The sequence below is a fragment of the Thamnophis sirtalis genome, unplaced genomic scaffold, assembly GCF_051295495.1.
Source record: "Thamnophis sirtalis isolate CommonGarterSnake01/CBP01778 unplaced genomic scaffold, rThaSir2_p1.2 scaffold_1, whole genome shotgun sequence".
NCBI lineage: Eukaryota > Metazoa > Chordata > Lepidosauria > Squamata > Natricidae > Thamnophis > Thamnophis sirtalis.
This window is the reverse complement of record NW_028261381.1, coordinates 103,657,714-103,684,873: the sequence shown is the minus strand read 5'-3', so window position 1 is coordinate 103,684,873 and position 27,160 is coordinate 103,657,714. Positions and strand designations below refer to the sequence as shown.

Sequence of the window (27,160 nt, the reverse complement as noted above, 5' to 3'; positions counted from 1 at the left end):
TTTTCCCAGTGGAGCTGAAGAATGAGTTCAATGAAAGCTGTCTGCTTGCAGTCTTAAAGGGCTGCAGGCATTTGAATTAGTATTTCCTCTGCTTCTGCTTGGCTCCCTTGGAGCTTTAAGCTAGCAACACTATCAGGAGGGATGGTGAGTGCATAGGATCCTCTCACAGAGCAGGAGTGATCCATTAGTTTCTTCTCTATCAACAGCTTGAGAGGATCTACTGCACGCTTTGAAAGAAGCTATGATCAGGCTCAGTTCTGCAAAGCAAGGAATGAGGATCACCCTGGCTGAATAAAAGTTGTGGCTTCCTAGTCTGAGATAATGGTTCTGTCGGTCCCAGTGATTGCTCTGGGAGCTACATTGGGGACTGCTACCAGTCTCCTTGCCTTATGTGGTCTTACCTGCTTCTGCAAATATAAGCGACCTGGGAAAGGATCCTCAGACAAGGAACGGGATCTGGAGACAGAAAATGCCAAACCTAGCGTGCTTCAGGCACTCCATCAGGTAAGGCAGTACATTGATTTTGTTCTTCTCTTCTTTCAGAGATGCTGTCGCTTAACAAGTGTAGATTTTGAGCAAGGTCACTTAGTGTGTGGGATAATTTAAGATTTATAGCAATTGTCTGTGTTTGCAGAATTTCAGGGTGTAGCGTGACTTCTATACAAAGGAGGGGGGAAGGGGGCTCAGGTGGCATATGGGATTACGAAAGCAACAGCCAGACAGCTTTTGTTTTATGAAAGAGAAAGATGGCATAACAAAGATACAGTGACTTCACAGTCGGTCTGATAGCTGGACAGGGTGTAATTGATGGAATACTGAAGCTTGTATGCCAGATAGTAATAATGTCTAAACATTGTATAATTCCCTATGTCTATATGCTTTTGCAACACAGGAAAGTCTTGTGTGTAACTAGTGTGCTAAATTCTGGGCAAGTGTCAGACATAGTAATATATGTTGGTTAAAATGTAAGACAGACAATAACATCTTGTTTGCAATAAACAGATAATAATGAAAGATATTAAGGCAGCTATGAAGAATATAATGTTACGACACAATATACATTTAAATGTCCATAACACGGGTTAGATGTAGTAGGTTACTATTCTTCAATCATTTCAGGATTTGAACAATACAGCGTATGGAAAATTATCATACAAAGGGTTCACAAGGGAGGGAGAGGAAAAATGACAAAATGTGCGTCATGATACAATCCCGCAGATTACGCAAGTAAAAGTGGAGTTTGCATTATGACATCACCATGTAGCATCATCATTTTGATGTGATACCGGCTTGCTGTAAATATCTATGTTAACATATCAATAATAGGTGAGAATGACAAAGACTAATTAGACAAAGATTTCAATTGTATAGGTTCAAATTCCCTACTAGCCATTCATGGATATGGTCAAATAGTTTTCTGGGCCCATATATTCTGATAAAGCATAATATGTGTTATTTGCTTTTGCTTTAATATGATTTGCAAATCTACCCATTATAGCTAGTTCAATAAACTATGGTTAAAGATATTATTGGTTAGAATTATGTATGAATGCATCCATTCATAGCTATTTATGGTGGATAATTCTGTTCATTGGTTTTCTTTCAAGAAATAAATAGAATATACCCAAAATTCAAATTAGACATTAAAAGGACTGAAGTTCAAAACAATTCTTTCTTATATTAAAAGACATGAATAAACACAAAAGTATTGATTCTGGGATTGTGCTCTGTGTGCCTACTTTATTGCATGTGCAAAAAGTATGTGAAGACTAATTGCTTTTATTTTTTGGGTCCCAGAGCTTCTCAGATTGATGGACTCCTGAATTTGAACTATTTTTTTTCACATTGGGGAGAAGTTGAGAAAAGATTTTAATCCTTTTAGATGCTTAAGATACCCATTTAATTCCATAAAACTCTGGATGGCCTCTTGCTATACTTTTGCCCTTATTCGATCAATGGAAGATGTTGATCCTTGCTATCATGAATCTGCAATTTAAATAATAAAAAGACGTCTTGTTGCAGCAGAAAGAAAAAGCAATTTGATAGAATAGAATAACAGAATTGGAAGGGACCTTGGAGGTCTTCTAGTCCAACCCCCTGCCTAGGCAAGCAACCCTAATGATAATTGATCACTATATTCAATTCAAGTTTCTGAATTTAAAATATTGCTTACAAATGAAACAATTTGTTCCTTTTTTCCCCTTGAAAAAAATGCACTCACACAAATATGTTAGGATTTGTATGATGCAGCTGCTTGAATGATTTGCAGTCAGATGCTGCATCACACTCCTGTTCCTTACCATTTCTTCCAAATTTAAGCCCCTCCCCCCCACAAACATATAGAGAATACATATTAGAACCCCATCCCATTCATGTTGGAAGCACCAAGCTATTTCTGGGTTGACATGATTAGCCAGTGATATCACTGTTGCCCGAAAACACCTGGTTGAAGGCTCCTTTCATATCCCCATTAATGTGCCCACCAAAGTGGTACCTGTTTATCTACTTGCATTTGCACACTTTCAAACTGCTAAGTGGGCAGGAGCTGGAGTGAATGCCAGGAGCTCATCCCATCACACAGCAGCACTCAGGTTTCAAACAAGGGCTCGCTGATTGTCAGCCCAGTATTCTAACCGCATGAGCCACCATGCTCCTTCAGATTATAATTATATCTATAAATAATAGAAATAACAGATAGACAGATGCAAATATTCATTTGTTTGAAATAGATGTTTGTTCTTAATGCTATAAATATTCTGCTTCTTCCGCTGTTTAAAAATGTATGTAAGTTACATATTAAAAACCATGAAACAACAAGACTAAGACTGTTTCCCAGTCAGTGTCAATTCATTTTCAAAGGCAAAAAAAAGGGGGGGGGGTATAGAAAAGCCAACTATGTTTCTGCTTTCCAAGTCTTTTGGGAAGGGGCATTTTTTCATAACTTCTGACTTTATAGCCTTATGGGACGCTCATGGCCCAGGATTCAACCTTTTTTAAGGGCCACCAGAATTCCTTCCTCCAAGACTGTGCTTACCTATGCAAACCATGAAAGAATGCAGAAAAAAGACTATCAAAGAGAGACAGTTGGAGGCATAAATGAAACCACAATGCAATCCATGCAAGCACATGCACATTCCACAGAACATATATCATACAACAAATACACCAGAGTGCTGGGAGATTATCAATCCCTTCTCTAAATCACTCTGGTTCCAAAATGATTTGGAAATGTTTACTTTTCTGTCAAAAGTGAAAAAAAGTGAATGAATAACAACATCTCTGAACTCATCTGTAGTTTAGCTATGATCTCTTTTTGCTCTATACTATATGTATAGCATATTATTGGAGTAATCAATTGCATTTCTTAGAAGGGGTGTAATAAATCACCCTTAACCATACTGCCCTTCACAATGGCCCTTTTCATCATATACCTTTACCCCAAAGAATAAGATTATGGTACATACCAATAATATTTCTGTTAAATAACTGTAGAACATTAATCCAATTGCAGTTTGTTTCCACCATTCATACTTCAAAAGACATATACCAAGGGCTCATAGATTATATCCATGGGATTATATCCATGAAACTCGTGATTTCTCACTTGACTGAATCAAATTTGCAATAATTTGCAATAACATTTTAGCCCTAAACATTTCTGCAACTTAGGTTAGGCTGCAAGAGAGTGATGACCAGGGCCATTTAGTGATCCTCGTAGTTGAATATGGATCTCTATGCATACAGTAACAATAGACTATGAAATATAATGTACTAATAGAACATATAGATTGAAAGATACGGATAAAAGAGAATATTTGTAACTCATGGTTGAACCTTAGGGTCCTTGTGCTGCATGAACGTGGTGGTTTTTTGCAGATATTTCATTACCAAACTAGGTAACATCAGTGCAGTCATGATGTTATCTAGTTTGTTAATGAAAATGACTGCAATAAAACCACCAAGTTCAGAGACCAACAAGGACCCCACAGATTGAAAGAGTCTAGCTATTGCATTATATTCCATAGTCTATTGTTACTATATGTGTTGGTTTACCCTTCCTGCCTCTGAAATTGCTTCAAGGAGGGGGTGGAAGGACAGAAAGAGCTGGGGAAGAAATGGAAAAGAGATGTTGAGAAGCTAAGTGCATAATTTGATGATGAAGTACTGGGAAGAGGCTTAGGTTTAGTCTCCAATAAGACCTATTGAAAAGTGGTCTTCAACAGCAAAACTATCTGGATAGTTGGTACCACTCAGAATACATAGCACTAGATTGATAGGTTGGCATGACAGTGAGGCAGGAGATGGAGGTGGTTTATATGAAAGAATAATTTGTTTACTACTATAAAAAGTACTAAGTGTGATCATTTGGGGTGCAGCCCTAATTAGTAGATCTGACTCATGTTGCCTAGCAACTAGGGGGTCCAAATAAATGTGTACTATACTTTTTGCTTGTTTTTAAAAAGACCTATTGCATTCTAGACATAATACAGCTTTGATTTCCTCTGCTGTAAGATGAGAGACCTCTACTTGGAAAAGTTGACCCTGGGGTGGATAGGTTATCTATTTAAATACAACTTAGTTTCTCCATTTATAAGCCACTCCAATTGCTAAAGTGATGCTATGGAATGTGCATTATTTTAAAACAAAAACACAAGCAGGAAAACAATAATAAAAAAGGTACATAGCACACATTAGACTGGGGATGGGTTTCTATTAAAAGAAGCATCGAACAAACTATTCCTTCCATGTAATGCACTGGTGGGTTCCTACTGGTTCGGACCAATTCAGCCAAACAGGTAGTGATTTGGCACCTTGGGTCGTTGGAACTGACAGGGACCCAGGCCTGCCACTGAACTGGTTCTCCAGCCAGCACCACAGGCACCACCATCTTGTTTTTTGCTTCTGCACATGCGCAGAACAATATTTATTGCAACACACATGCATGGTGCACCCATGAGTGAACCGGCAGTAGTGACTGCCGGAACCCAGCCCTCATGTAATGACATTTAAGCTATTTAGCCTGAAGTCAGATTTTATCTGTAATATAGCGAACATGATACGTGCAAGTTCTTTTAGGTTTTCCTTTCTGTTTTTCCTGATTCCATGAAAGTCTTGTGATTTTAGCTTTACATGAAATAGCTTTTGAGATACTTAATGCCCAATAAATCAATGATCATGTCATTGAAATGTGGGGCAAGAGGAGTTAAAATTGTGTACTCTGCCTATTCAGAATCCATCATCTTACTGTTAGGGTTCTATTGTACTGGAATGATAGGAAATCTATCCCTTGAATGTGAATCTGTAGTGTCTGTTTCTCTAGACCTATTCACTATCCGCCTATGCAGTCAATGAGCAAGGATCATAGTGTGAATTGGTGTCATAATTACATGATCAAAGGAGCAGCCTGCCTGCCTGCCTAATCCTGATTATTGCTTGTATCTTTAAACAATGCCAGGAAAATGATTCCTTTCAAAATGTGTGTTTTAGAAGAGAAGTCTCTTTCTTTCAATTCTGAAACTTAATTTGGTTTGTTTGTGTGGGAGGTGTATTTTCATATCTCTTGTATCCATTTATAACAGTTGCTTTGCACATATAGTATAATAATTGCAGTAGGTTTTAATCAACTAAAAATATCATTATGTTGATCACATAGGTTCATGTTTGAAATAATAACCGTGATATTCTTGAGGGAACTAACATTCCATGGTTTAGTTTGCTTTGCTTGAATTGGGCATGTGAACCCATCTTTTGTATTTTGTAAACCACAGTTAAGCGTGTTTGGCCAATTGTAACCATGGCTTAGTAGGAGCCACAAATATTTCCATGCATTATTATTGCCTGTCTGCATTTGAAAGACTAATCTTTCTCAAATTGATGATTTCCAAATGTATTGGTCTTAAACTTGTCTAATCCTAAACCCAAATGGAAGCAATCAAGTTTGGGATGCAGTTAATACATTAGCAGTTAATTAACATCTAGTTAATAAATGCAGTCTAACTAGATCTAAAACCTAAGTATATTTTATTTGCATATTTTTAATTCGTGATTGGTCTGCCTTACAGCAGGATTCTTTCTTTTACTCTAAACCAGCAGCTGGTGTTTGTTCAGCCTAGCAGTGATTTATTGCCAATTTTACTCATGCCAAAGGGTGGGAAGATCCAAAGTGTTATTTAAAGCCTTAGTATTTTACAGATTGTTCTTATTCAAACTTTTGTTTCAAATAATTTTATTTAACACAAAACCTATCTGTCAAAGGGAGCAGAGATCACATTTTTTATGACTGACAGAGTAGGTCATATACACAATAAACAGGAACAAATGCAATGCAGTCGATCATTCCCCACTGTAATTGTATATGGCTCCCAAAGGAATGGCCTCTTGTTACATGATGACAGAGTGTCACTAGAGTGTCTGGCTTTGGCTTCAATAAAGTGCCTCATATTTATAAACCCACTGTTACTTAAGTAATACAAAATACTCCATATGCACAGATACATCAGCTTTGCAATGGTCTAAAATATCAATTTGGGCATTAGTAAAGATAGAGTAGAAACACATATCAGTAGTGAAGTTTTGTTCATGTACAAAACCTTGTTTGAATAGGACAGGACAATTCTGAGCAGCTGTCAGAATGCTGTACTCTGAGGTAACATGCTCTGATCCAGTCAATTTCATGCTACCTGTAGTAGAAGGAAATATATGAGCCATTCCCCCACCCCCCCCAAAAAGGGCTTCTTGTTTTATTACCTATAATAGCAATAGCAGTTAGACTTATATACCACTTCATAGGGCTTTCAGCCCTCTCTAAGCGGTTTACAGATTCAGCATATTGCCCCCAACAATCCAGATCCTCATTTTACCCACCTCGGAAGGGTGGAAGGCTGAGTCAACCTTGAGCCGGTGAGATTTGAACAGCCAAACTGCAGAACTGCAGTCAGCTGAAGTAGCCTGCAGTGCTGCATTTAACCACTGCGCCACCTTGGCTCTATGGGAGACATGATTGCTTAATGCCAAATCAGGGCCCATTACGGGGAGTAAGAAGTGACAATCATTACAATTTTTTGGATCAGTACAGTCTTTGTTGCTTCTTCTCTACCCTACCTCCCTAATAATACTCCCTCATACTCTTTGAAAATTCTGGAAGATTCTGGAAAAATCCTGGCTTGCAGAGTCTGGAGGACAGATGAGAGTAAGGATCCAGAATTTCTCCCTCCCTCCCTTCATTTGGGATGAAGCCCAAATTTTGTCCTCCAAAGAAGGGAGAAATTAAATAATTTCATACACGCTTCCTATATATAGAAAGAGAATTTAACAACCACCCCTTTAAAGTTAACAACTGTTTCTCTCTCTCTCTCTCTCTCTTTCTAGATCGATAGATAGACAGACCATGCAATTAACTATATTATGGTCTCTCATATTTATTATAAAATGTTCTTCCCCTTGGCTTTTTTACCCTAAGGCTTGAAGAACATGTTGCTTTTAAAATATCTGTCAATTTTGTGCTTTGTTTTAAAACATGGGCAATAATACTAGGACTATTACCATTTATTTATTCAGCCAATTTATATAGTTCCCCATCTACCAATAGGAGTCTCAGCAATAAAAAAATATAAACATATTATAAAGCTCAATTAAAAGAGCCAGTTTAAGCAAATTATATGTGGTTTAAGTTCACTGTGGGGCCTTACAGGATGGAAACAGAATGAAAAGCAAAACAAAAGAAAAAAGAACAGAAGGATCCATATAATTCTTAGTTAGGTTCTGTAATGGACTAAATAGCCAATTATTTCCTTAAATAATTATTTAACTTAATTTGGACATGAGTTTAATTTGTGGATCTTACAAGTGGCATGCAAGGAATAAACTAAAACTGCTTTGAACACGTTATCCAGCCTTTCATAGCTATTTGGCTGCATCTCCTATCATCTTTATTCTTGGCTCTGCTTGGCTATGTTTAGAATTGTAGGATCTGGAGCTGATTGTGGCTGCAAAAGATGCTACAATACAGTGCATTATGAATTAGACAGCTTCCCCACAGACAAGCTGATTTGCAAGGAAAGGACTTGGCTGCACTGAATGCTTCCTCTGGGATGCAGTCTACATGCATTATTAACAGGACAAGAATTTTTAAAAAAGGATGAAAAACATTAATTACACTTCAGCATATGCTTTCATTCTCTCTACTTTGGCTTGAAAGAGAGCTGTGGTTGCTGTGGTCAGTAGGCTTAGCTTTTTTTACAAGAAAAGAGCAATCCTCAGCATTTGGGAATTTATCTAGAAATTTGTGAGGAAAGAAAATGCCATTTAAAGTTATCAAGACTTCTAATTTTTCCCATTCATTCGTTCATACTTATGTGTGCACACACAGGAAAAATATTTACAGAACATAAATATATGCAATGTGAATGAACCTGCATTCATTTCAGGAAAGCTTGACATATCTATTAGGAATTTAAGGTTTATATATAAAGCATGATTGTTGGGGCTGTGGGGGGTGGGCGGGGAAGTTTATTGTGACTTTTTCCTGCTATTTACTCTAGGGACCTACATGTATGTACCACAAAATATAGAAGCAATTGCATTTTCTGCTTAAATGATTTCTAATCCACATGGTATGGAGAAAAGGAGAAGGAAAGAATTATAAGAGAATTAGGAGTAGAGACTGGAATGACTAATTAAAAATAGGCCCCAGTGTGTTTCTTTAAGAGGATTTTTTTTATTTATTTCCAAAACATGATGAATGGTGGCAGCAATGTACCATTCCTCTAATGTAAGTTCACAGTCGAAGGAGCACATTTTGCTTTAATAAATTCTAAATGAATGCAATAAAAATAAAATCTGGGGTCTTTCTGTTTCAGTTTAATGTTGAGAAGACAGCAGAGCCAGTACAACCCCGGACAATCCTCGGTTTTCCTCACATCTATGGCCCAAAGCCTATCGTGACCACCTCAGAAATTGTTAACTATATAGATTACAACTTGAAGACAGTAGAAGAACCAAGCAAGGGAAAATCTGAAGCTCTGGATAAGAAAAGGATGACCATACAAGTCAATGAAGAGCTATTTCTTCTCCCTCAAAATGGTGGGGCCTTTGTTAAATTGCTTATGATTGCTTCTTCTTTAATGAGGAATCACAATAGATTTTCTTTCTAATTATAGAATATTATCCCATAGCACATGATCAACATAGTAAAAGTATGCAATTAAGGGTCAGGCTTACACTGCATAAAAATATACCATATAAAAGGTGAAATGCACCAAGGCTTTTTAACAATGTTAATCTATATTATCTCTACTTTGAGCAAATTATCTATGTAATTGTTCACATCTGGCAAATTCCATCCTATTGTTCAACATCCTTATGATTTTCTCCTTTTCATAGCATCATTTAAAAAAACTCATTTTATTCTTAGGATGGTAGCAGCTATTCAATTTTCTAGGGGATTTGCCCACAGGCATGACAAAACCTCTAGAAGCATATAAAGAACTGTATTTTGAATGGAAAAATAATGATTTTTGCACTTAATTATTTTCAATTTCTTGAGGACAGAGAACTCTGCCTATTATACTGATGAAAGAATAAAAGAAACAGTAATTATTTCGGATAAGCTAGGAGATATAATTTGGATATTAATAAACCAGCTTCCCATTTTGTAGTCTACAACCTCCTCAGAGAGTGTGATCAATAGCCATAGTGGCTGAAGGTAATTTAATTTACTTATATCATTTTTAAATGATTTTCTATGCAACTGCATTTCAAAGTGATTTAAATTAAATTATAATACCAGCTGTACATTAAAAAGAATTGTTATAATAATGTTTTTTTTAAGTAATTCCAAATGTTCCAAAAGAAAAATGAAACTGAACCATTTGTCCAAAAGGTACCCTTGCATGAAGAAATTTAATAAGCAGCTGAATGTTCTAACATTATGGACACCTTACACATATTAGGATGCAGATTATTCCAGAGAGCAGGTGCACTTTACTTATAATTCAACCTAATTGGAGAGCACCATGGGAAAAGCTTATGTAGAGAAAACCTTTGAATGCACAACAGATGTTGACAGCTCAGTGTGGCATTGTGAATCTCTTAATATATATTATTAAGCTGGTTTTAATGACAATAAATAAAAATCCAGTTCTGTTTCTCTGAACATTTGACATAGAAATTAAACTGATACATTTCTTTCCTTTAAACCATTGAACTTGCTATTACAATTCATCCTTTTAAAGAACAGTGATTGCTTACTTGTGGATGCATGCACTAAGTGTGAATAAAGACAAGGAAAAAAAGCTTAGAAAATTCATGTCAGATGGCAAATTGGAAATGTTCCTAGGAGTGAAGTGGAAAAGGATTCTGAAATCTTAAAGGGTTTGTCCAGTTTTAACTTTAGAGTTTCAAATGGATCATTTTCTCTGGATACTCAGATTTTATCTCAAGCAATATCTCTATCCCAGAGATATCCTACTAGCAGGATATACCTGGCTCATTTCAGAAACTCTGCTCCTTTTAATAGACAGCCAGACAGATAGGCATACTATATATTCTTTAAGAACATTTCTTAAATCAACACTTGCCCAAAACACCTTCTTGAAAAATATCAAAAGCCAATGGCTTTAATCCAGTGTTTGCCCTAACTGTCTCCCCTTCTAATATCAAGGGCAGTGGCAGGATTGAGCAATTTGCCCCACTTCAGGAGAACCAGTTGTTAACTTTCTGAGCAGTTTGGTGAACTGGTTGTTGGAATAAATCATTAGGGCAGAAAACCTGTTGTTAAATTATTTGAATCCCACCACTGATCAAAGATAACCACAAAGAACTTCTGGGAAATGAGGAAGGCTAGGAGGAACAGTGTCACCCACTCTCCTTCTATGTTTTGTGGTTGCTTAGGTCTACCATGGCAACCATGTTGCAGATAGGCAAGCTCCTTATTCCAGGTATTTTGTAAGAAGATATGACAGGCTGTCTTGTGATAAGCGTATAAGTAAAACAATCTTGGGTGGAATCAAGAAACAAATCTTTGTGCCAATAACAGAAAGATTACCCTAACGTTATGGGCAGAAACAGAAATAAATTGTACTTTCTCATGAGATAGATTTGGCCTCTGCATCTGGGAAGAGATTGACTGATCAGAGTTTGGAGGATGCTGAAGGAACTTTCTTTTCCTGGTTCTAGGACTGCTGGGATCCTGCTCAGTTAGCATGGGTGTCTTTTTAAAAGATAGGACTGCCAAATGGCCCAGCAGACTGGCCCATGCCCCCAAAAAGGACCTGTTATAGCTTACAACCTTATTATTAGCACCAGCTGATGAAATGGCATAGCAGATGAGCTCATCCAGCTGAAACAGTAATTAAACTCAGCCATCTCTGTTCCCCAGCTATTGGAAGCAATTTTGGCATCCAACTCCTTCCTCTGCAATTCTGAATCCGATTGCATTATTTTAACTTGTTGTGTTCCAAATGTTTATTGTGATTCAAATACAGCATCAAGAATATCTTTCTTCACCCTTGGAGCAATTAACTACATTGGATATTTGAATAAAATTACTGAGCCTTTGACCATGCAAGTGTAAACAGCATCATGATGGAGATGGAAGTCTTTAGGGAACTATATTTTATTGATATAGATTATAGTAAGAAAGGCTGGTGAAAGGCTGCATAAGTTCTTCCTTCCGTCTTATCGTATTCTGAATTAGGGAGGAGTAAATCTGAGTTTCTTTTCCTATTTTTGCTGTTATCTGACTTTAAAGAATGCTTTCCTATATATAATCACTGCTTCTGCTTAGTTTCCTCAAGTTCATCTCCAAGACTCTCTTCATGGACTCTTTGATGGCATGCTTTCAACACTTATAGAGAAATGTCCAATATAGGCAGGGTCAAACCCAGAAATTCTGGGCAAGCATAGGCCAGTCCATAACCTCCATGTTTACTGTCCAAAACATACATGTATAATGGTGAAGTCAGTTTTAAGTGCACATGATTGAATTTCAAAAGTAAGTATTATGCCTAGCTCACAAAATGCCCACACGTAGGTAACTGAAGCTGGTGATATGGGATTTCTGATGCCATGTATCAAGATCAAGGTCTACTGTCCACCTGTACTGTTTGCCATCAGGCCAAGGATATGTCCAGAAAACCCAAAGCATTCCTGCAACAAATACCTATATTTTTGGCTCCCTAGTATACCATCATCTTTGATTTCATGATGAAATACCTGTGATTCATTTGTGATTATCTATGTATACACAGAAGTCCAAATTTGAGGTTGTATCTTATAAAGAATGAAGTCGGAAGAAAATCAATTGCTGTACTCATTTACAAAAGCAAATATTTTCTTGAAAGTGGACATTTACAGAGTGATTGTTAAATAGTCATCAATATTTATGCCATAACAAATGTCCAAATTTTCAACTGTAAAATGTGTTTTCAAAGCATCATAAAACTTTGAGTAGCAATAGCACTTAGGCTTATATACTGCTTCACAGTGGTTTACAGAGTCAGCATATTTTTCCCAACAATCTGGGTCCTCATTTTACCAATCTCAGAAGGATGGAAGGCTGAATCAACCTTGAGCTGATGAGACTCAAACTGCCAAACTGCAGTCAGCTGACAGTCAGCAGAAGTAGCCTGCAGTACTGCATTCTAACCACTGCACCACCACTGTGCCTACCCTACAAATAGAATAGATAATTTTATATTGGAGAGGGATAAGTGAGATCAGGCGTTTGCAGCTTTTTTCAACAAAAACTTTGATGTGCTACAAAAGTAGCTAAAATACATTTTGATATGATAAAAAAAAGAAAATTACTACATTCAGGGATATTTTTTCATATTAATGCTAATTTAAATTTAATTTTAGTCAAATCAAATTTAGCTCTGACCTTAATTGCACCTATTTTTTTGTCTTGAAGTAGAGTTTCTAGATTTTACCTGAAGTCCCCTTCCAAAAGGACATCCATTTGTTTTATATCATGGTTTCAAGTGGAAAAATACAAGACTATTCACCAATAGTCATCTTAGCTGGAATAGAGCACAATTTCTAATTAACATTCCTTTGAGTTTTAGGAGGTGTAAAGGATGTTTGTGTCACTGAGCGCCTCAGTCCTGAAAATGCTGTGGGCTGCAATCAAGTCCCAGAACTTCATTATTGTCTGGGCTACAACCGACAGAAAGAAGCACTGTCCGTTGCTTTCCTTGAAGGTAAAGTTTTGCAAGCTGGTGATTGAAAATGAGAGTACTGATAATTATAACTTATTAAATTTGTATGTCAACTGATTCATAATATCTCTAGGCATCACAGAACAATCAAAGAAATTACAATTCACTCGATAAAATGTAAACATAAAAATAAATGATGGCTAACATGATGAAACAAGGGGTATCATCCTCTCTCTCATCAATATCCTGGGTGATGAGCCAGGTCTTCATGGCTCCTCTTTAACAACATCAGAATGGGAGCATCCACATCTCTTTGAGGGAAAAAAAGCCTGACATAGGATTATTCCAATGGTGGGTTTCCAATTTTTTACTATCGGTTCGCTCGTGTGCATGTGCACACTTCTGCACATGCACAGAAGCGGGTGGGTGGGTGGGTGGAGCCTCCTACCGCTGCTACTACCAGTTCGCCTGATCCAGGCTGAACCGGGAACAACCCACTTCTGGATTATTCCAGACAAATAAGACTTTAACAGAAGACATTTATATAGTCAGTCAATTTGTTATAGTTTTTAAAGGCATCAAGCTAGAAACTGAGTGACTTTTATTTCAAGTCCTGCTTCAGGTACAAAGCCATCTGAGTGATCTTCTCTGTCATCCCCAGGAAGAAGGGTGAAGCAAAAATGTTCTGAAAATTTTTTACCTAGAAAATGGTAGGGACTTATGTATACAATTGCCAGGATTCAGGGCTGGATTTAAAGATATAAAGCATAAAAAGTATAAAAAAGCAAGGAAAAAGCATATTAAAGGCTATTTTTTTAAAAAATCATATAATTTACTGTCCAAGCAGTGATTTACTTCCTCATAGCTAGGAGTAGCCAGCCAAATGCTTAATAAACTTTAATATCTCACATTTCTCATCATTTTACTTTATTCTAAACATAAAATGCAACTATTTTTGTATATGTCAAACATAACAGAAGAAAAGAAGTAATAGACTAGGTCACAAAAAGGTCCAATAAAAGAATAATTATCTTTATACAATAAATTATAGTTTAATTTACCATAGTAATAAGCCATATCTTCATCTCTTAGTTCCGTGTCCTTACACTCTCTTCTCATACAGCTGACTTTTGAAAAGCTTTACTGGTTTTCTATGATATCCGAAATAGGAAGTAATGGAGGGTAATGCAGAAAAATGTTGGTCACTCTTGATTAAAAAAGCCTGGTATTTCTGTGGGCCTCTAGGCATTGCTAAACTATTATACAATCTAACATCCCTTACTCTTGGCCATTCTGGCTATAAGACTTATCATTAATTCTGGATGCCCCCCTCAATCCGAACACTCTTCCCCACTGTGACAATTAACAGGTTCAAGATTACTCTGCCTAATGTGAGTATATATCATTTATTATTTTAATTCAAAAATCAAACATAATAGAGTTCACCAGACTGCATTGTTATTATCTCATTTCCTTTCTCTCTAGATATTTCCAAATCACCATAAAACCAAGATCTGAATGGCATTAATTACAAATAAAGGAAAACTGGTCTGTTTTCTGCTGCTATTCATTTATGTCAGAATTCAACTCTGTTATCACAACAGAAGATATGTAACCTATATATAATCAGGGTGACAGGTGACAGAAGTCTGTAGTTTGACCCATGTCCAATTAAGCTTGCAGAAATAGAAGTTTGCTTTCTTGCATTACATCAAAACCTTGACTTTGCTGTAAATCAAACCGAACCAAATGGTACTAGTCTCTTGAAAATATTTTAGCACAGGATTTAAATGATAATTGCATTTTCCCCTTCACTCTGTCCCTACCAGTTTTATATGGAACCACATCAGGAGACCAAAACAATGGAAGTGATTGCTACATCTTAGGCACTTTGATGAGCAACTCTGGAACTATAGAAGCCCAGACTGTGATGAAGAAGAAGCAAGTCCACATTGTCTGGGAAGAAGCTCTACTGTTTCCAATTAAGGAGAAGATGCTGCCAGAGGGGACATTAACCCTCACCTTGAGGAACTGTGACAAGTTCTCTAGACACAGCATTATTGGTGAGATTAAACCAAATCTGGCTTCTGTAGGGGAGCAATATGGACCAGTACAGTCTGAAAAAGTGAAAGTCCTTGACAAGGTATTCTATCCATTCATTTTTATTGTATTACTGCATATTATATTCTCCTGTTGGGATACAGAATGTTGCATGTGAGTCTTCCTAAACTTCTGGATCTTAATTCACTTTATCCCATGGTCACAATGACAACATTGTTAGATTCTTTCAATGTTTCACCATGAGAGTAGAGAGAAATATTGAACATGATCCTGATTGGGATTCATTCTTGGCCCAATACTAGTCAATTTCTTTATGAATGATATATAGATGAAATGGAAGGGATAGAAAGGTTGATACTATGATACTAATTCCTGATACTAAATAATAGGATAATAATTTAAAGTGGTGGTTCTCAACCTTTTTTAAATCAGTTGCACACTGTTGAATATAGTAACAATTCTGCAGCACACCAAAAATTATTAATTTTATATACTTATTTTTATATTTGTAAGTTGTGGTTTGAGGGGAAGTTATGAAAATTTTAAGATCACTGCACTGTATTGAATATACATATTATATAGAATATATACAAAAAACATAACAAAAAAGCCTATCAAACATGGCATATTCGTTGAGAACTACCTTATTAAAAGACAGCATAAAGATTTAAAATTACCTTGCTAAGATTAAGCCAAGTTCAAAAGAATAATTCTCAGTGAAGAGATATGTAATGTTCAGCGACTAAGAAAGAAAAATCAAATGTAGAACTATTGGGGGAATCTATCTTGGTGTGAGCATTGTGAGAGAAGCTTCCAGCATACATGATTACTCTAAGCAAATACGATGAACTCACCAAACCCCAAAACATGCCACTACCTACTGTTATCCAAGAAAAGGAAAATCAACCACCTTAACCCAAGGAGAACAACTAGATTTTTATAGGCATCCCAAAGATTCTTTTCCAAGAGGCAACTGGACTTTCTGTTTTTTCTTTGAAGATGTTTCGCTTCTCATTCAAGAAGCTTCTTCAGCTCCTTTGGGACAACCATGACTTGGATAACTGAGAATTTCCATAGACATTTAGATCTTTATAACTATTCAGAAAACCAACAGGGTGGGAACCTTCTGGGTTTCACTCCAGAGGGCAAGCACTACAGCTTTTCAGCAGATGCTTGGAGGTACTAAAGTTGAGATGTTGCTACTAGTCTTACTATTCTAGAAAAATTGCTTCTGAACCTAGGAGAATCCTAGCAGGTGGCTAATTATGCCTCTCAAACAGATGGCCTCAGTCAATTTATAGTTGGACTCCAGGAAGATACAATACCAAGAATGCCAATAAACTGTTTGTACATAATAAGTGCAAGATATACTATCCAGTTATATTTAGCAACTGACAGTCATATTTCTCATTGATTGGCCTTCTTCAAACATCCTCTGAGGTTGTAATAAGGTAGAAATGCTCTCCCAACCTGAAAAGATTAGATTGACATGCTTGGAATTGTGTCCTCATTTTGCAATTTAACATATGGAAAGAAAAGGTACCTCATGAGGGATCTCAGAGAGGCTGCTATTATATTGTGAACCAAGACAGAGATCTTGAATCATTAATCAGACGTGAGGCAGAAAAGAGATTTTTTAAAAAAGAAGCAACATTTTTGGTACTGCATTTCGAAGATGAGCTTATTAGGTTTGTTGAAAGCTAAGTTGGTATGATAATGTCAGTTTCAAGCTTTGATTGGAAAATGATTCCGTTGAACCGCCTTCTAATTGCAGAATCAAATTGATGCATCCAATTAAATTGGTTGCCTCGGAACTGATTTGACCTTTCTATGTACAGAAATACATGTTTCCAATCAGATATATGATTAATATTCAATGGTAATGAACTGATAATTTAGAATGGATTTGGGGTGATTTGAATACCCCTGTTGGAAGTTTTCCATATCATTTCAACAGTTTCACTGAAAAATGCCCGATTCTTCTTCAGGGTAATTCATGGTCCTGCAGATTTAAAAATGGGCTTAGTAAATTCATTGATTTCCAAAAAGATATATCACATCACAGCACCTGCTGGTATCACAAAAGCATAAAACTTTAACTCCTGCACTCTAGCAACCAGCTTAGAATGAAAGCCTTGTAATACAATTTCTGCATGAATTTATCACTAATTTTAAGGACTGATTAGAGGAAGTGGTTTAGAAGTGTATCTATCATGAGAGGCATTTTCTTCAATACTGTAAGAATATGTGAGGGTTTTTAGAAATGGATAATAACAAATAGGTTAACCCAGGTAATAAAAACAGTTTTTTTTCCTGATGAAACACCACTAGAATGAATGCCAAGTGAAGAATGTTTGGATAGTTCACTGCCAGGTAACAAAATGTCTTAGCTCAGATTTACAAACAGTCAGTGCATTCTTTAGGTTAAGATAAAGGTAAAGGTTCCCCTCACACACATGTGCTAATTGTTTCTGACTCAGGGGGTGGTGCTCATCTCCATTTCAAAGCCAAAGAGCCAACACTGTCCGAAGAAATCTCTGTGGTCATGTGACCAGCATGACTAAATGCTGATGGTGCACAGAGAACTGTTACCTTCCCACCAAAGTGGTCCCTATTTTTTACTTGCATTTTTTTACATGCTTTCAAACTGCTAGGTTGGCAGAAACTGAGACAAGTAACAGGAGCTTACCCCATTACACAGCGCTTAGGGATTCGAACTGCTGAACTGCAAACCTTCTGATTGACAAGCTCAGCGTTTTAGCCACTGAGTCACACGTCCCTGACTCTTTAGGTTAACACTGATGAATTGAAGCTAAAGTTTGCATTAGAGTGAGTAGTATATATTTCCCCTCCCTTACTCATACATTATATGATCATTGGACAAATCAACTGGAAGTATTTTGTGAGTTGGGCAAAATATTCAAATGAATATTGGGATGTGGGATTTAACTTAAGAGCCAAAGTTTCTCAAGGGTGAAGAAATATTAGTTCTTCCAGAATCAATCATTGCCCAATCCCAAGGCCAAGAAAAGCAGAGCAAAATATCTATTAAACAATGGGAGGTATGAGATAATGAACCACTGAACTTAAACTAGAGTTAGTATTGAAATGTCATATAGGCAAAGAGCAACCAATTTCATAGCTTTCTCCTAGTATGAAAGAGCAATTCTTATCTGATCATGCTGCAGCTCGTGTTTGAAAGTGTTAAAATGAGTATAACCCTAAAGCCTAATTAGGCCATATGAGTTATTTAGTTACTCTATCAAGGTCCTGTCATTGACAATATTATGACATGCATTCACTATTACTATGTGAATCCTTTCTGGAGCTACTTAACATTTTGTAGTTTCTTGACTGATAGGATATAACTGCACTATTTATCATATTTGTGCTCTCCAGGAAGGTGCAATAAGGTCCATGACTAGGACTACAGGTTATTTCTCACTATTGTCTATAAATAAAACAAGTTGTTGGAATAATAATTAAGCTATTCTATGTAGTGCAGCAGTCCCCAAATCTTCTAGCACCGGCAACTCGTTTCATGGAAGATTATTTTTCCACAGATGGAGGGATGGTTTCAGTTTCACTCCCTTGCCTGCTGCTCACCTTCAGCTGTGTGACCCAATTTCTAACAGGCCACAGACCACTAATGTAGTGTATCTTCAGTTAATATTCTATTACCGTCCATTATAGTGGCATTCTTCAGTGGATGGCAAATAAGACATTTTGTTTTCAATGGCAGCCACTTTTCATTTTTCAGCATTAAAAAACCAGGCCTTTTTAGGAGGGGGGGGGACCCAAAATGATACCTCTCTATCTGAGAATACTCTTGAAAGAATTTACCATAGTCCCAAAATAAAATAATAGATTTCATTTTTTTTTAAATGATTATTTTTGGATTAAAGCAGTAGAATCCATTGTTTATAGTCTGGTTTACTACATTTTGAGGAGATTTATACAAGTCAAGGGCGGCTTAGTGGCGAAGATGCCAAGCTTGTCAATCAGAAGGTTTGCAGTTCAGCAGTTCGAATCCCTAAGCGCTGTGTAATGGGGTAAGCTCCTGTTACTTGTCTCAGTTTCTGCCAACCTAGCAGTTTGAAAGCATGTAAAACATGCAAGTAGAAAAATAGGGACCACCTTTAGTAGGAAGGTAACAGTGTTCCATGTGTCTTTGGTGTTTAGTCATGCAAGCCACATGACCACGGAGACATCTTCAAAGAATGCTGGCTCTTCAGCTTTGAAACAGAGATGAGCACCGCCCCCTAGAGTCAGGAACAACTCGCACATATGTGTGAAGGGAACCTTTACCTTTATACAAGTCAAAACGAGATGGATGTTTCAGTGATAATACACAATTTGAGCTGAATATATTCTTCCTTATCCTTCACTCTGAGTTCTCCAGAGAAAACTGAGTTTTAAAAAAATGTAAAAGGACCAATTCAAGGCAAAAAAAAAAAAAGATTTTCAAGAATGCATCTGCCTTCAAAGAGAGAAAACCATGTCTGTAATAATCTGGGTCATCTAGCCAGAAAAAAAAAATCTGAAATATTTATACCTCTCTAAATAGCTTTTTCTTGTTGACTTTCCAGTTTTATTTTTTATGCAACATGTTTTACGTGCTATGGCTAGAGTCTGCTCTTATAGGAAATCAGATTTACTCTTAAATACTTTATAGTCTTACGTATACTTTGGAGATTTCCCAAAGTATGTGTAAAAGTAAACATTCCCCTTGTGCATTTTGATTACATCATAGTTGGTACGCTGAAAATAACTTTGCTGCTAGTACATAGGGGGAGTGGGAGTCTTAAGGCTAATTGAGGGACTAGGAGAGACATGACAGCAGTGTTCCAATATCTCACGGGCTGCCACAAAGAAGAGGGATTAAAACTATTCTCTAAAGCACCTGAGGATAGAGCAAGAAACAATGGGTGGAAACTAATCAAGGAGAGAAGCAACTTAGAACTAAGGAGAAATTTCCTGACAGTTAGAACAATTAATCAGTGGAACAACATTCCTCCAGAAGTTACGAATTCCTCAACATTGGAAGTTTTTAAGAAGATGTTGGAACTATTGTGGTGTAGGGTTTCCTGCCTAAGAAGGGGGTTGGACTAGAAGACCTCTAAGGTCCCTTCCAACTCTGTTATTCTATTCTATTATAATTACTCTGCATAACACCTGCAAATTGCTATCACTGAAGCAAGGAGTAAAACTCATACATTTCAAAAAATGATAAAACGTATCATCATTAGAAGACAATGATTTGATATATATATATCAGAAGAAATGTACTGTAGATTGAAATTTAGAAATAGCATAATTTGGATTTAAAAATTACTGTGCTGAAGACCATTCAATGCCTGTTCAATCTACTACTCTTGTCCAGCTGTTCGGGTTTTACCTCTTCCTGATATTTCTCATTAAAACACCGCAAGTTTGGACTGACAATAGAAGACACCATCAGATAGAGAACTTTTTTTTGATAGCCCTTTAATTACAGGATCATGCAAGGATAAACACACTCTGTAGGCACTCTTTTTCTTTCTTGCTGGCAGAAAAATTGTGATACGACATTCTACAATATACCAATATAATATAATAAGTAAGACAAAAAAAAACTTTAATATCAAAACTTTAATCAGTAGATTGAATAAAATCATAGCCTTGCTAAAGAATGACACTTCACGACTTTGCCTAATGAAAAAGCAGACCAGAGAAGTATCACCAGTAAGTACATCAGAAATGACCCCCTTTTTATGCTCATGAACTTCAGAAGGAAAGCTCCCTGTTCAACTTGGTTGCTAGGAAACCCACAGAGTTAATAGGTAGCTGCACATTCATGGCTTCCATGGCTTTAAAATACCTTGAAGATGCTACTGAAAGATAACCCAGAGTTTGTAACATGCTGCCCAACCACTGTCATCTCTGCATTTATTTTAGTTCTGCAAATATCCTGTTTAAGTCTCACCACAGGCTAATGTAAACAAAAAAACAGAAGCCTACATTGGAAGAAAGATGAAATGTGTATTGATTTTTACATGCTGATATAAAATAAAGCTGTGTTTTGTGAGATGTGTTCACCTTTTATATTCTACTGTACCAATCTTTTGTCTTTTCCACATATCTCATTCTGTGGCTGTCAATCATCTTCTTTGGGTAGAAAAAGGTAAAAAGATATACATTTTTTTTTTGTTCCTCCCTGAACTGCAGGAACCAGACACAGGCTATGGAGAAGTTCTGCTTTCTATCAGCTATTTGCCTGCAGCAAATCGCCTGCTTGTGGTACTTATAAAAGCCAAGAACCTCCATTCCAAACAGCTGAAAGAACTCATTGGAAAAGGTATGGAAAAAATAAAAGCCTGTGGACAAATTCTATGAACTGAAATATTTATTTTAGTGGTATTTTTTAATGCCACGGACACTATTTAGTCACACATGTGACATGAGCAGCTGAGCAGCTGGGCAGTTCTATATAGTATATATATTGTATATTGTATTTTGTCAGCTCATATAAGGAGGCTCTGAGCCAGAATCATACTTCTGCTAAGATTCAATAGCTGGACTGTATTTGAGCCTCAGTTTCCATCTGTCACTTTGAAGCAATAATATTATCCTAACTGGCCAAGTTTCTCAAGATTGTGCAGATTCTGTCCTGAATCATTGTCTGGACATTGCAGTAAAGGATTGCACCAATGGTAGGATCCTGTCGGTTCGGTGATCGTGTGTTTAGCACATGCACAGTTTTACCGAAACTTACTTTCAATGTTACTTCTTGAGGAGTAACACAGCTGAGGTGCGGCAATCTACTCTGCTGCGCTAATCAGCTAAGAGGATATAGGTAAGTAAAACACGCAGGTGGGCGTCATCAGAGTGGACTGGTTCGCTCTCAGCTGATCATTGGAGCTATCAGTTCACCCGAATCGATCCAAATGGGCTGAATCCCATCCCTGGATTGGACCTAGAATTTGTGATTCCAGAGTATGAGTTGTGAACAAACTCATCCAATGCTGTCAACACAGCCTGTTTTAAATGAAAATGCACTTCAACAGCTATTTTTGGAGGGACTGTAGGAACTGTATGCAAGACTTGAGAGGGCTACAGATTCTGCTTGAGAGAAAGCTTGAGAGAAAGATGTGATACATACGTAACAATAAATAAATAAATCATACATACCCATATTGTTGAACAATTGTTGGTAAGCTGGGGAATATGCAATTTAAACTGTAAGGACAGACACAGTGCCATTTATTCTCCTTTTTCTAACTATATATTCTGAACAAAATTAAAAGCACAATCCTTATCTGTTCATGGCACCTGTCAGCTTGGCAAGTGGGTATGCGTAATGCAGTGGTGGGATTCACATTTTTTTTACTACTGGTTCTGTGTATGTGGCTTGGTGGGCGTGGCATGGCTTGTTGGGCATGACTTGGTGGGCATGGCAGGAGAAGGTTACTGCAAAATCTCCATTTCTTCCTAATCAGTTGGGACTCGGGAGGCAGAGAATAGATGGGGGCGGGGCCAGTCAGAGGTGGTATTTACCGGTTCTCCAAAGTACTCAAAATTTCTGCTACCGGTTCTCCAGAACTGGTCAGAACCTGCTGAATACTACCTCTGGCGTGATGGTATCTCATAGCACAGGTAGAAAGGTTCACAGTCTGGGGAATTCATTTGTGGGCCTCGGTGTATGTGTGTACATATGCATGCAAGAAAGAGAGAGACAGAAAGACAGAGACAGAGAGACAGAGAAGGAGACATAGAGAGAGACAGAAAGACAGAGAGAGACACAGAGGGAAGGAGGGAGGGAGGGAGGGAGTCAGTCAGTCACTCACTCAGTCTCAGGGCCATATTTTAAACTATTTTCTGAAGGAGAATTAAATTACCTTCAGTTGAACAGTCTGATTTACAGTATTAAATTCCCACACCAGGTAGAGAGCTGTACTCACATTCAAAGCAACATGAAACTACCATGGGGAAGGACTGGAGAAGTGACTCCTGTTGCTATGTGTTTTGAAGCTTATAGAACTGAAGAGAATAGAATATATGTGTAAATAGCACAGGTGATTATGTTTAAGTATTTTTATGTGTTTATAGGAAATGTGGGCACTGCTGGCTCAGAATCAATCCACTCTTACTGTTGGCCCATGAGATCATCATCCTAGACCTCTTATCAATTGCCACATTCAGCCTTCAGGCCAAATGTGGCTGCCTATTCCTTTTTCAGCTAAACATTAAGAATGATTAATGCCTCTAAAAGTATCCAATAGATTAGTGCACTTAATCATTGTTGGTCTGTACAGATTTGGGTGACATGATTAATATGAGCCACAAAATTGAATGGATCAGATGCTAAATGGCAGAGTTTTTAGAAATAAAAACTGTAGTATATGATAGAAGATTATGTTTGGATGTGTGGATATGTGTGGATTGCATGTATGCACAATGTATTTTTTTCATGGTGTTATGTAAATAATTCAAAGCTTACCTAGAAGTTATGCGTAAACTCTCTGATGGGGTCCATTCAAGAATTCTTAAAGTTATCAAAGGTAGAATGGATAGAATCAATAATTGAAAAAGAGCAAGCTTTGAGGAAGGAAAATCAACTAGCATTCAGCAAAGATAAATCCTGCTTTACCAACATTCTGGATTTTGAAAGTATCAGCAGATATGATCCTATTGATACTATATATCTAAATTTTCAACAAGCATTTGACTAAATTCTAAATCAGAAGCTCTAGAGTAAATTTAGTAGATGTTGAATAAGGGGACTGATCCTGGAAGTGGTTAAATAACAAAAAGCAAAGATGCATTTTCCTTTTTTTTCTGCCTCAGCTTCAATTTTGGAGAATTTAGGTTGGCCTGTTTTTTGGGGTGGATGGGTAAATATGATAAATAATAAACAAATAACAATGAAAAGACATTTCATATAAGTAGTGTCTCAAAAAGAACACACTCAAGTCTATAAAATGGCACTCAATTTTTAACAGGAAACTACGCTATCAATTGTCACAATATGTAGCTGAACACCTGTGACTCTGTGGGAACTATCTGTGGTCTGTGAGTTCACCACCTGTGGGTAGATTAGACGTGGGAAGGAGCTAAATTCAGGTCTCTCATTAGTTTCTTAGTCCTCTTCCCATGTCTCATACACACTTTGGTCCTTAGTGATGGTTGATGTTTTCAAGAAATTCTCAAGGTATTTGTAGTCCGAAGGAAGATTAAAAATGCTGAGATCTGAAGACTGCTTTCATTTGACCAAATCTTATCCCTGTCCCTGCAGATATATCTGTCAAAGTGACACTGAAGCACCAGGCCTTGAAACTGAAAAAGAAGCAGACAAAGCATGCAAAACACAAGATCAACCCAGTATGGAATGAGATGATCATGTTTGAGGTTCCTCATGATCTGCTCTGTGCTTCAAGTGTAGAGCTGGAGATGCTAAGCCAGGATGCTGATGGGCAGAACCGCTTACTGGGCAAGTGTAGCCTTGGTCTGCATGCTGTGGGAACCGAGAGGAACCACTGGGAGGAGATGCTGAGGAACCCCAGGAGGCAGATTGCTATGTGGCACCAACTTCACATGTAGATAACAAGGTGGAAATGCTGATCCTCTCATGTTCGGTAACCTGGTCTCAGATCTAGAAAAAAGAGTTCTGTTTTAACATCCCAAACACGCACACATTATGAATTGAATCCATTCACGTGATTAAGCACAAGTCTTGTTTATTAATACTGTTATTAACTGTGTTTTACCAAATGAATATTGTTGAAATGGGCTAGTCAAAATGGCAAAAAGTTCATTGAGCCATGATAATGATTGGCGTGTCAAATCATTTCTTCAGCTTCTATTTCTAGCCATGCATAAAGGATTAATTTTATTTTTCATTACTTAATATCTGACCAATATTATCAGATATAATGAGTAATTTCATTCAAAATGTTAGGAACACAAGCCCCAATTGTGTTGGGCTTAGTATTGTCTACCCAATTGTGGCTAACTTGGAAAGCTATGAAGAACTATGATATTATTTACCTAGCAATTTGTATCCTGTACAATCAGCAGATGGCTACCTCTATTTTTAAATGTTTTTGTTAATGTATACAGGGATATGTACCATGTCATCTATATATGTGGCAAAGAAAAGGAGGACATTTTTTTCTCCAAATCTATTTACAGTCTACAGGCAGAGATAAGATAAACAGCAAAGCCCCCTACCCCACCCCCAAAAAATCAAGAATAGGGGGGAAACAAAATAATATAAATCACAGATAAATAGAATGCAAATTACATATAAATAAGGTCCAATTAGATGTGATATTAAATTGCATTAGTTTGGACATTTCTGGTATGCAAATACAAGCATGGGTAACAATGTTACTGGCATTCCTTGGTTACTGGTGACATGGCTAGAATAGCCTTGGAAATAAGTAAAATGGTAGACAGAATCGAATTATTCCGCTTCCTGAAGAATTCTAACAAAAAAAAAAACTTCAAAAGCTGAATCTGCATTTCAAAAGAATGTCTCATTAAGGCATTCTGTCTGCCTTAGGCAAGTAAGCAAATGGTGTCCCCAGTCCTAATTAGTGTCTTAATTCAGAATGATAAATCCATTATTTTGCCATCTTCAGCAGAAAATCATCTCCCCACTTCTTTCTCAATATTCAAAATGCAGTTGGGTGGATCCAGATTTAAGTCATACTTTTCAGTAATTTAATGAATTTATACCACACTAAATTTATTGGGTTTTTAATAGTAAACTAATGATTTGCTGCATTTTTATAATGCTAAATTCAAGTTGTCTAAGGATGTTGCACTTAATTATATGTTAACAAATGGAAGCCAAGGTCAGAACTACCATTAAGCTAATTTTGAATGTATCATAGAAAGTGTTTAAGTGTTTCATAGGAAAGAGGAGTATTTGGAGGGATTTGAAGAGAGATGGACTCATAGAAGTGTTTCAAAGTGCAGGGGCTAGTAAGAAATAATAGGTTTAATAAGCAATGGTCCTATTAATAGCTGAAAGTGATAAAGCAGGTACAGGTAATATGTGGTAGAATTTGAAAATCAATATGCAAGAACCTGAAAATTTATCTGTATTATATTAAAAATCTGAATAAGCATGCATAGTATCCAGAAGTGACAGGAACATTCTTTTTTCTTTTATTTATGATGCTAAAACTTTCATCCAGTTAAAGTTGGTATTAATTGTTTAGCTTTTTTTTGAACCTTCCAGGAATGGAGATTTGCTAAAGGAAAATTATAATGTGACAGTCACTAATTAAGAATTGTCCATGCTTATTAACATATTGGACTATTTGCAAAAAAAAATTATTTGGTGACATTTTGAATGTTCCCAAATACATTATCTCAAATAAAAACTTCTGAAATACAAATTGTTTTCAAAGTAGGATAATTATAATGAAGATTTGACTTCCCAGATATGTCTAATTTTAAAATATAAACAGAGATACAATTTTTATGCTATTACTCATCATCATGCTTTTACTATTTTGTTTCCTTTGGTTTTTAACCTTCATATTATGTGTTCAAAAAGTTTAAACTTTTACTTCCTTGTTAGTGCTTTCATTGAGTAGTTTGCTTTTTACTTCATCCACCACTGAATAATTTATTCTTCTTGGAGTGAAAATGTTCTCAAGAATTTTGTTCACCACCATAATTCAATGGTAATACTTGCAGCCAAGTGTTCTGACCTTTAAAGGCCTGTCATGTAATCATCTTCAATTTGAATTGATGCAATAAAAGCTTTGGACCCAAGTATGTATCTACTTTAAATTAACCCCTTCTATGGTAAAAAGAGAAAAAGAAATGAGAAATATTCAGATTTTTGCATATAACTGATCTGGATGTGAATGTTTTAAGTGGTTTAGAGAAATCCGTGGTTTGTAGGCTAGCATCAGAGTCAAGTAATTTGACTAAACAATATGGTT

At 36.7% G+C, this 27,160-nt stretch overlaps 1 protein-coding gene across 2 annotated transcripts; it reads left to right on the top strand.

Moving 5' to 3' along the window:
- Nucleotides 1-27,160, top strand: SYT13 (synaptotagmin 13). 2 transcript variants are annotated; one of them, XM_014052267.2, is made up of 6 exons: nucleotides 1-504; nucleotides 8,859-9,081; nucleotides 13,065-13,199; nucleotides 14,987-15,300; nucleotides 21,426-21,555; nucleotides 24,493-27,160. In XM_014052267.2, exons 1-6 carry the CDS (start codon nucleotides 322-324, stop codon nucleotides 24,795-24,797), a joined length of 1,290 nt encoding a protein of 429 aa, XP_013907742.2. In that variant the 5' UTR covers nucleotides 1-321; the 3' UTR covers nucleotides 24,798-27,160. The 2 variants fall into 2 exon arrangements, with proteins under 2 accessions (XP_013907742.2, XP_087576133.1); XM_087720007.1 differs by lacking the exon at nucleotides 13,065-13,199.

Excerpts from the sequence above, each read along its gene's own strand:
- SYT13 (XM_014052267.2), top strand. The coding sequence starts at position 322 with ATGGTTCTGTCGGTCCCAGTGATTGCTCTGGGAGCTACATTGGGGACT. Across the intron at positions 13,200-14,986 it reads GTCCGTTGCTTTCCTTGAAG|TTTTATATGGAACCACATCA; the intron begins GTAAAGTTTTGC and ends TGTCCCTACCAG. Across the intron at positions 21,556-24,492 it reads GAAAGAACTCATTGGAAAAG|ATATATCTGTCAAAGTGACA; the intron begins GTATGGAAAAAA and ends CTGTCCCTGCAG.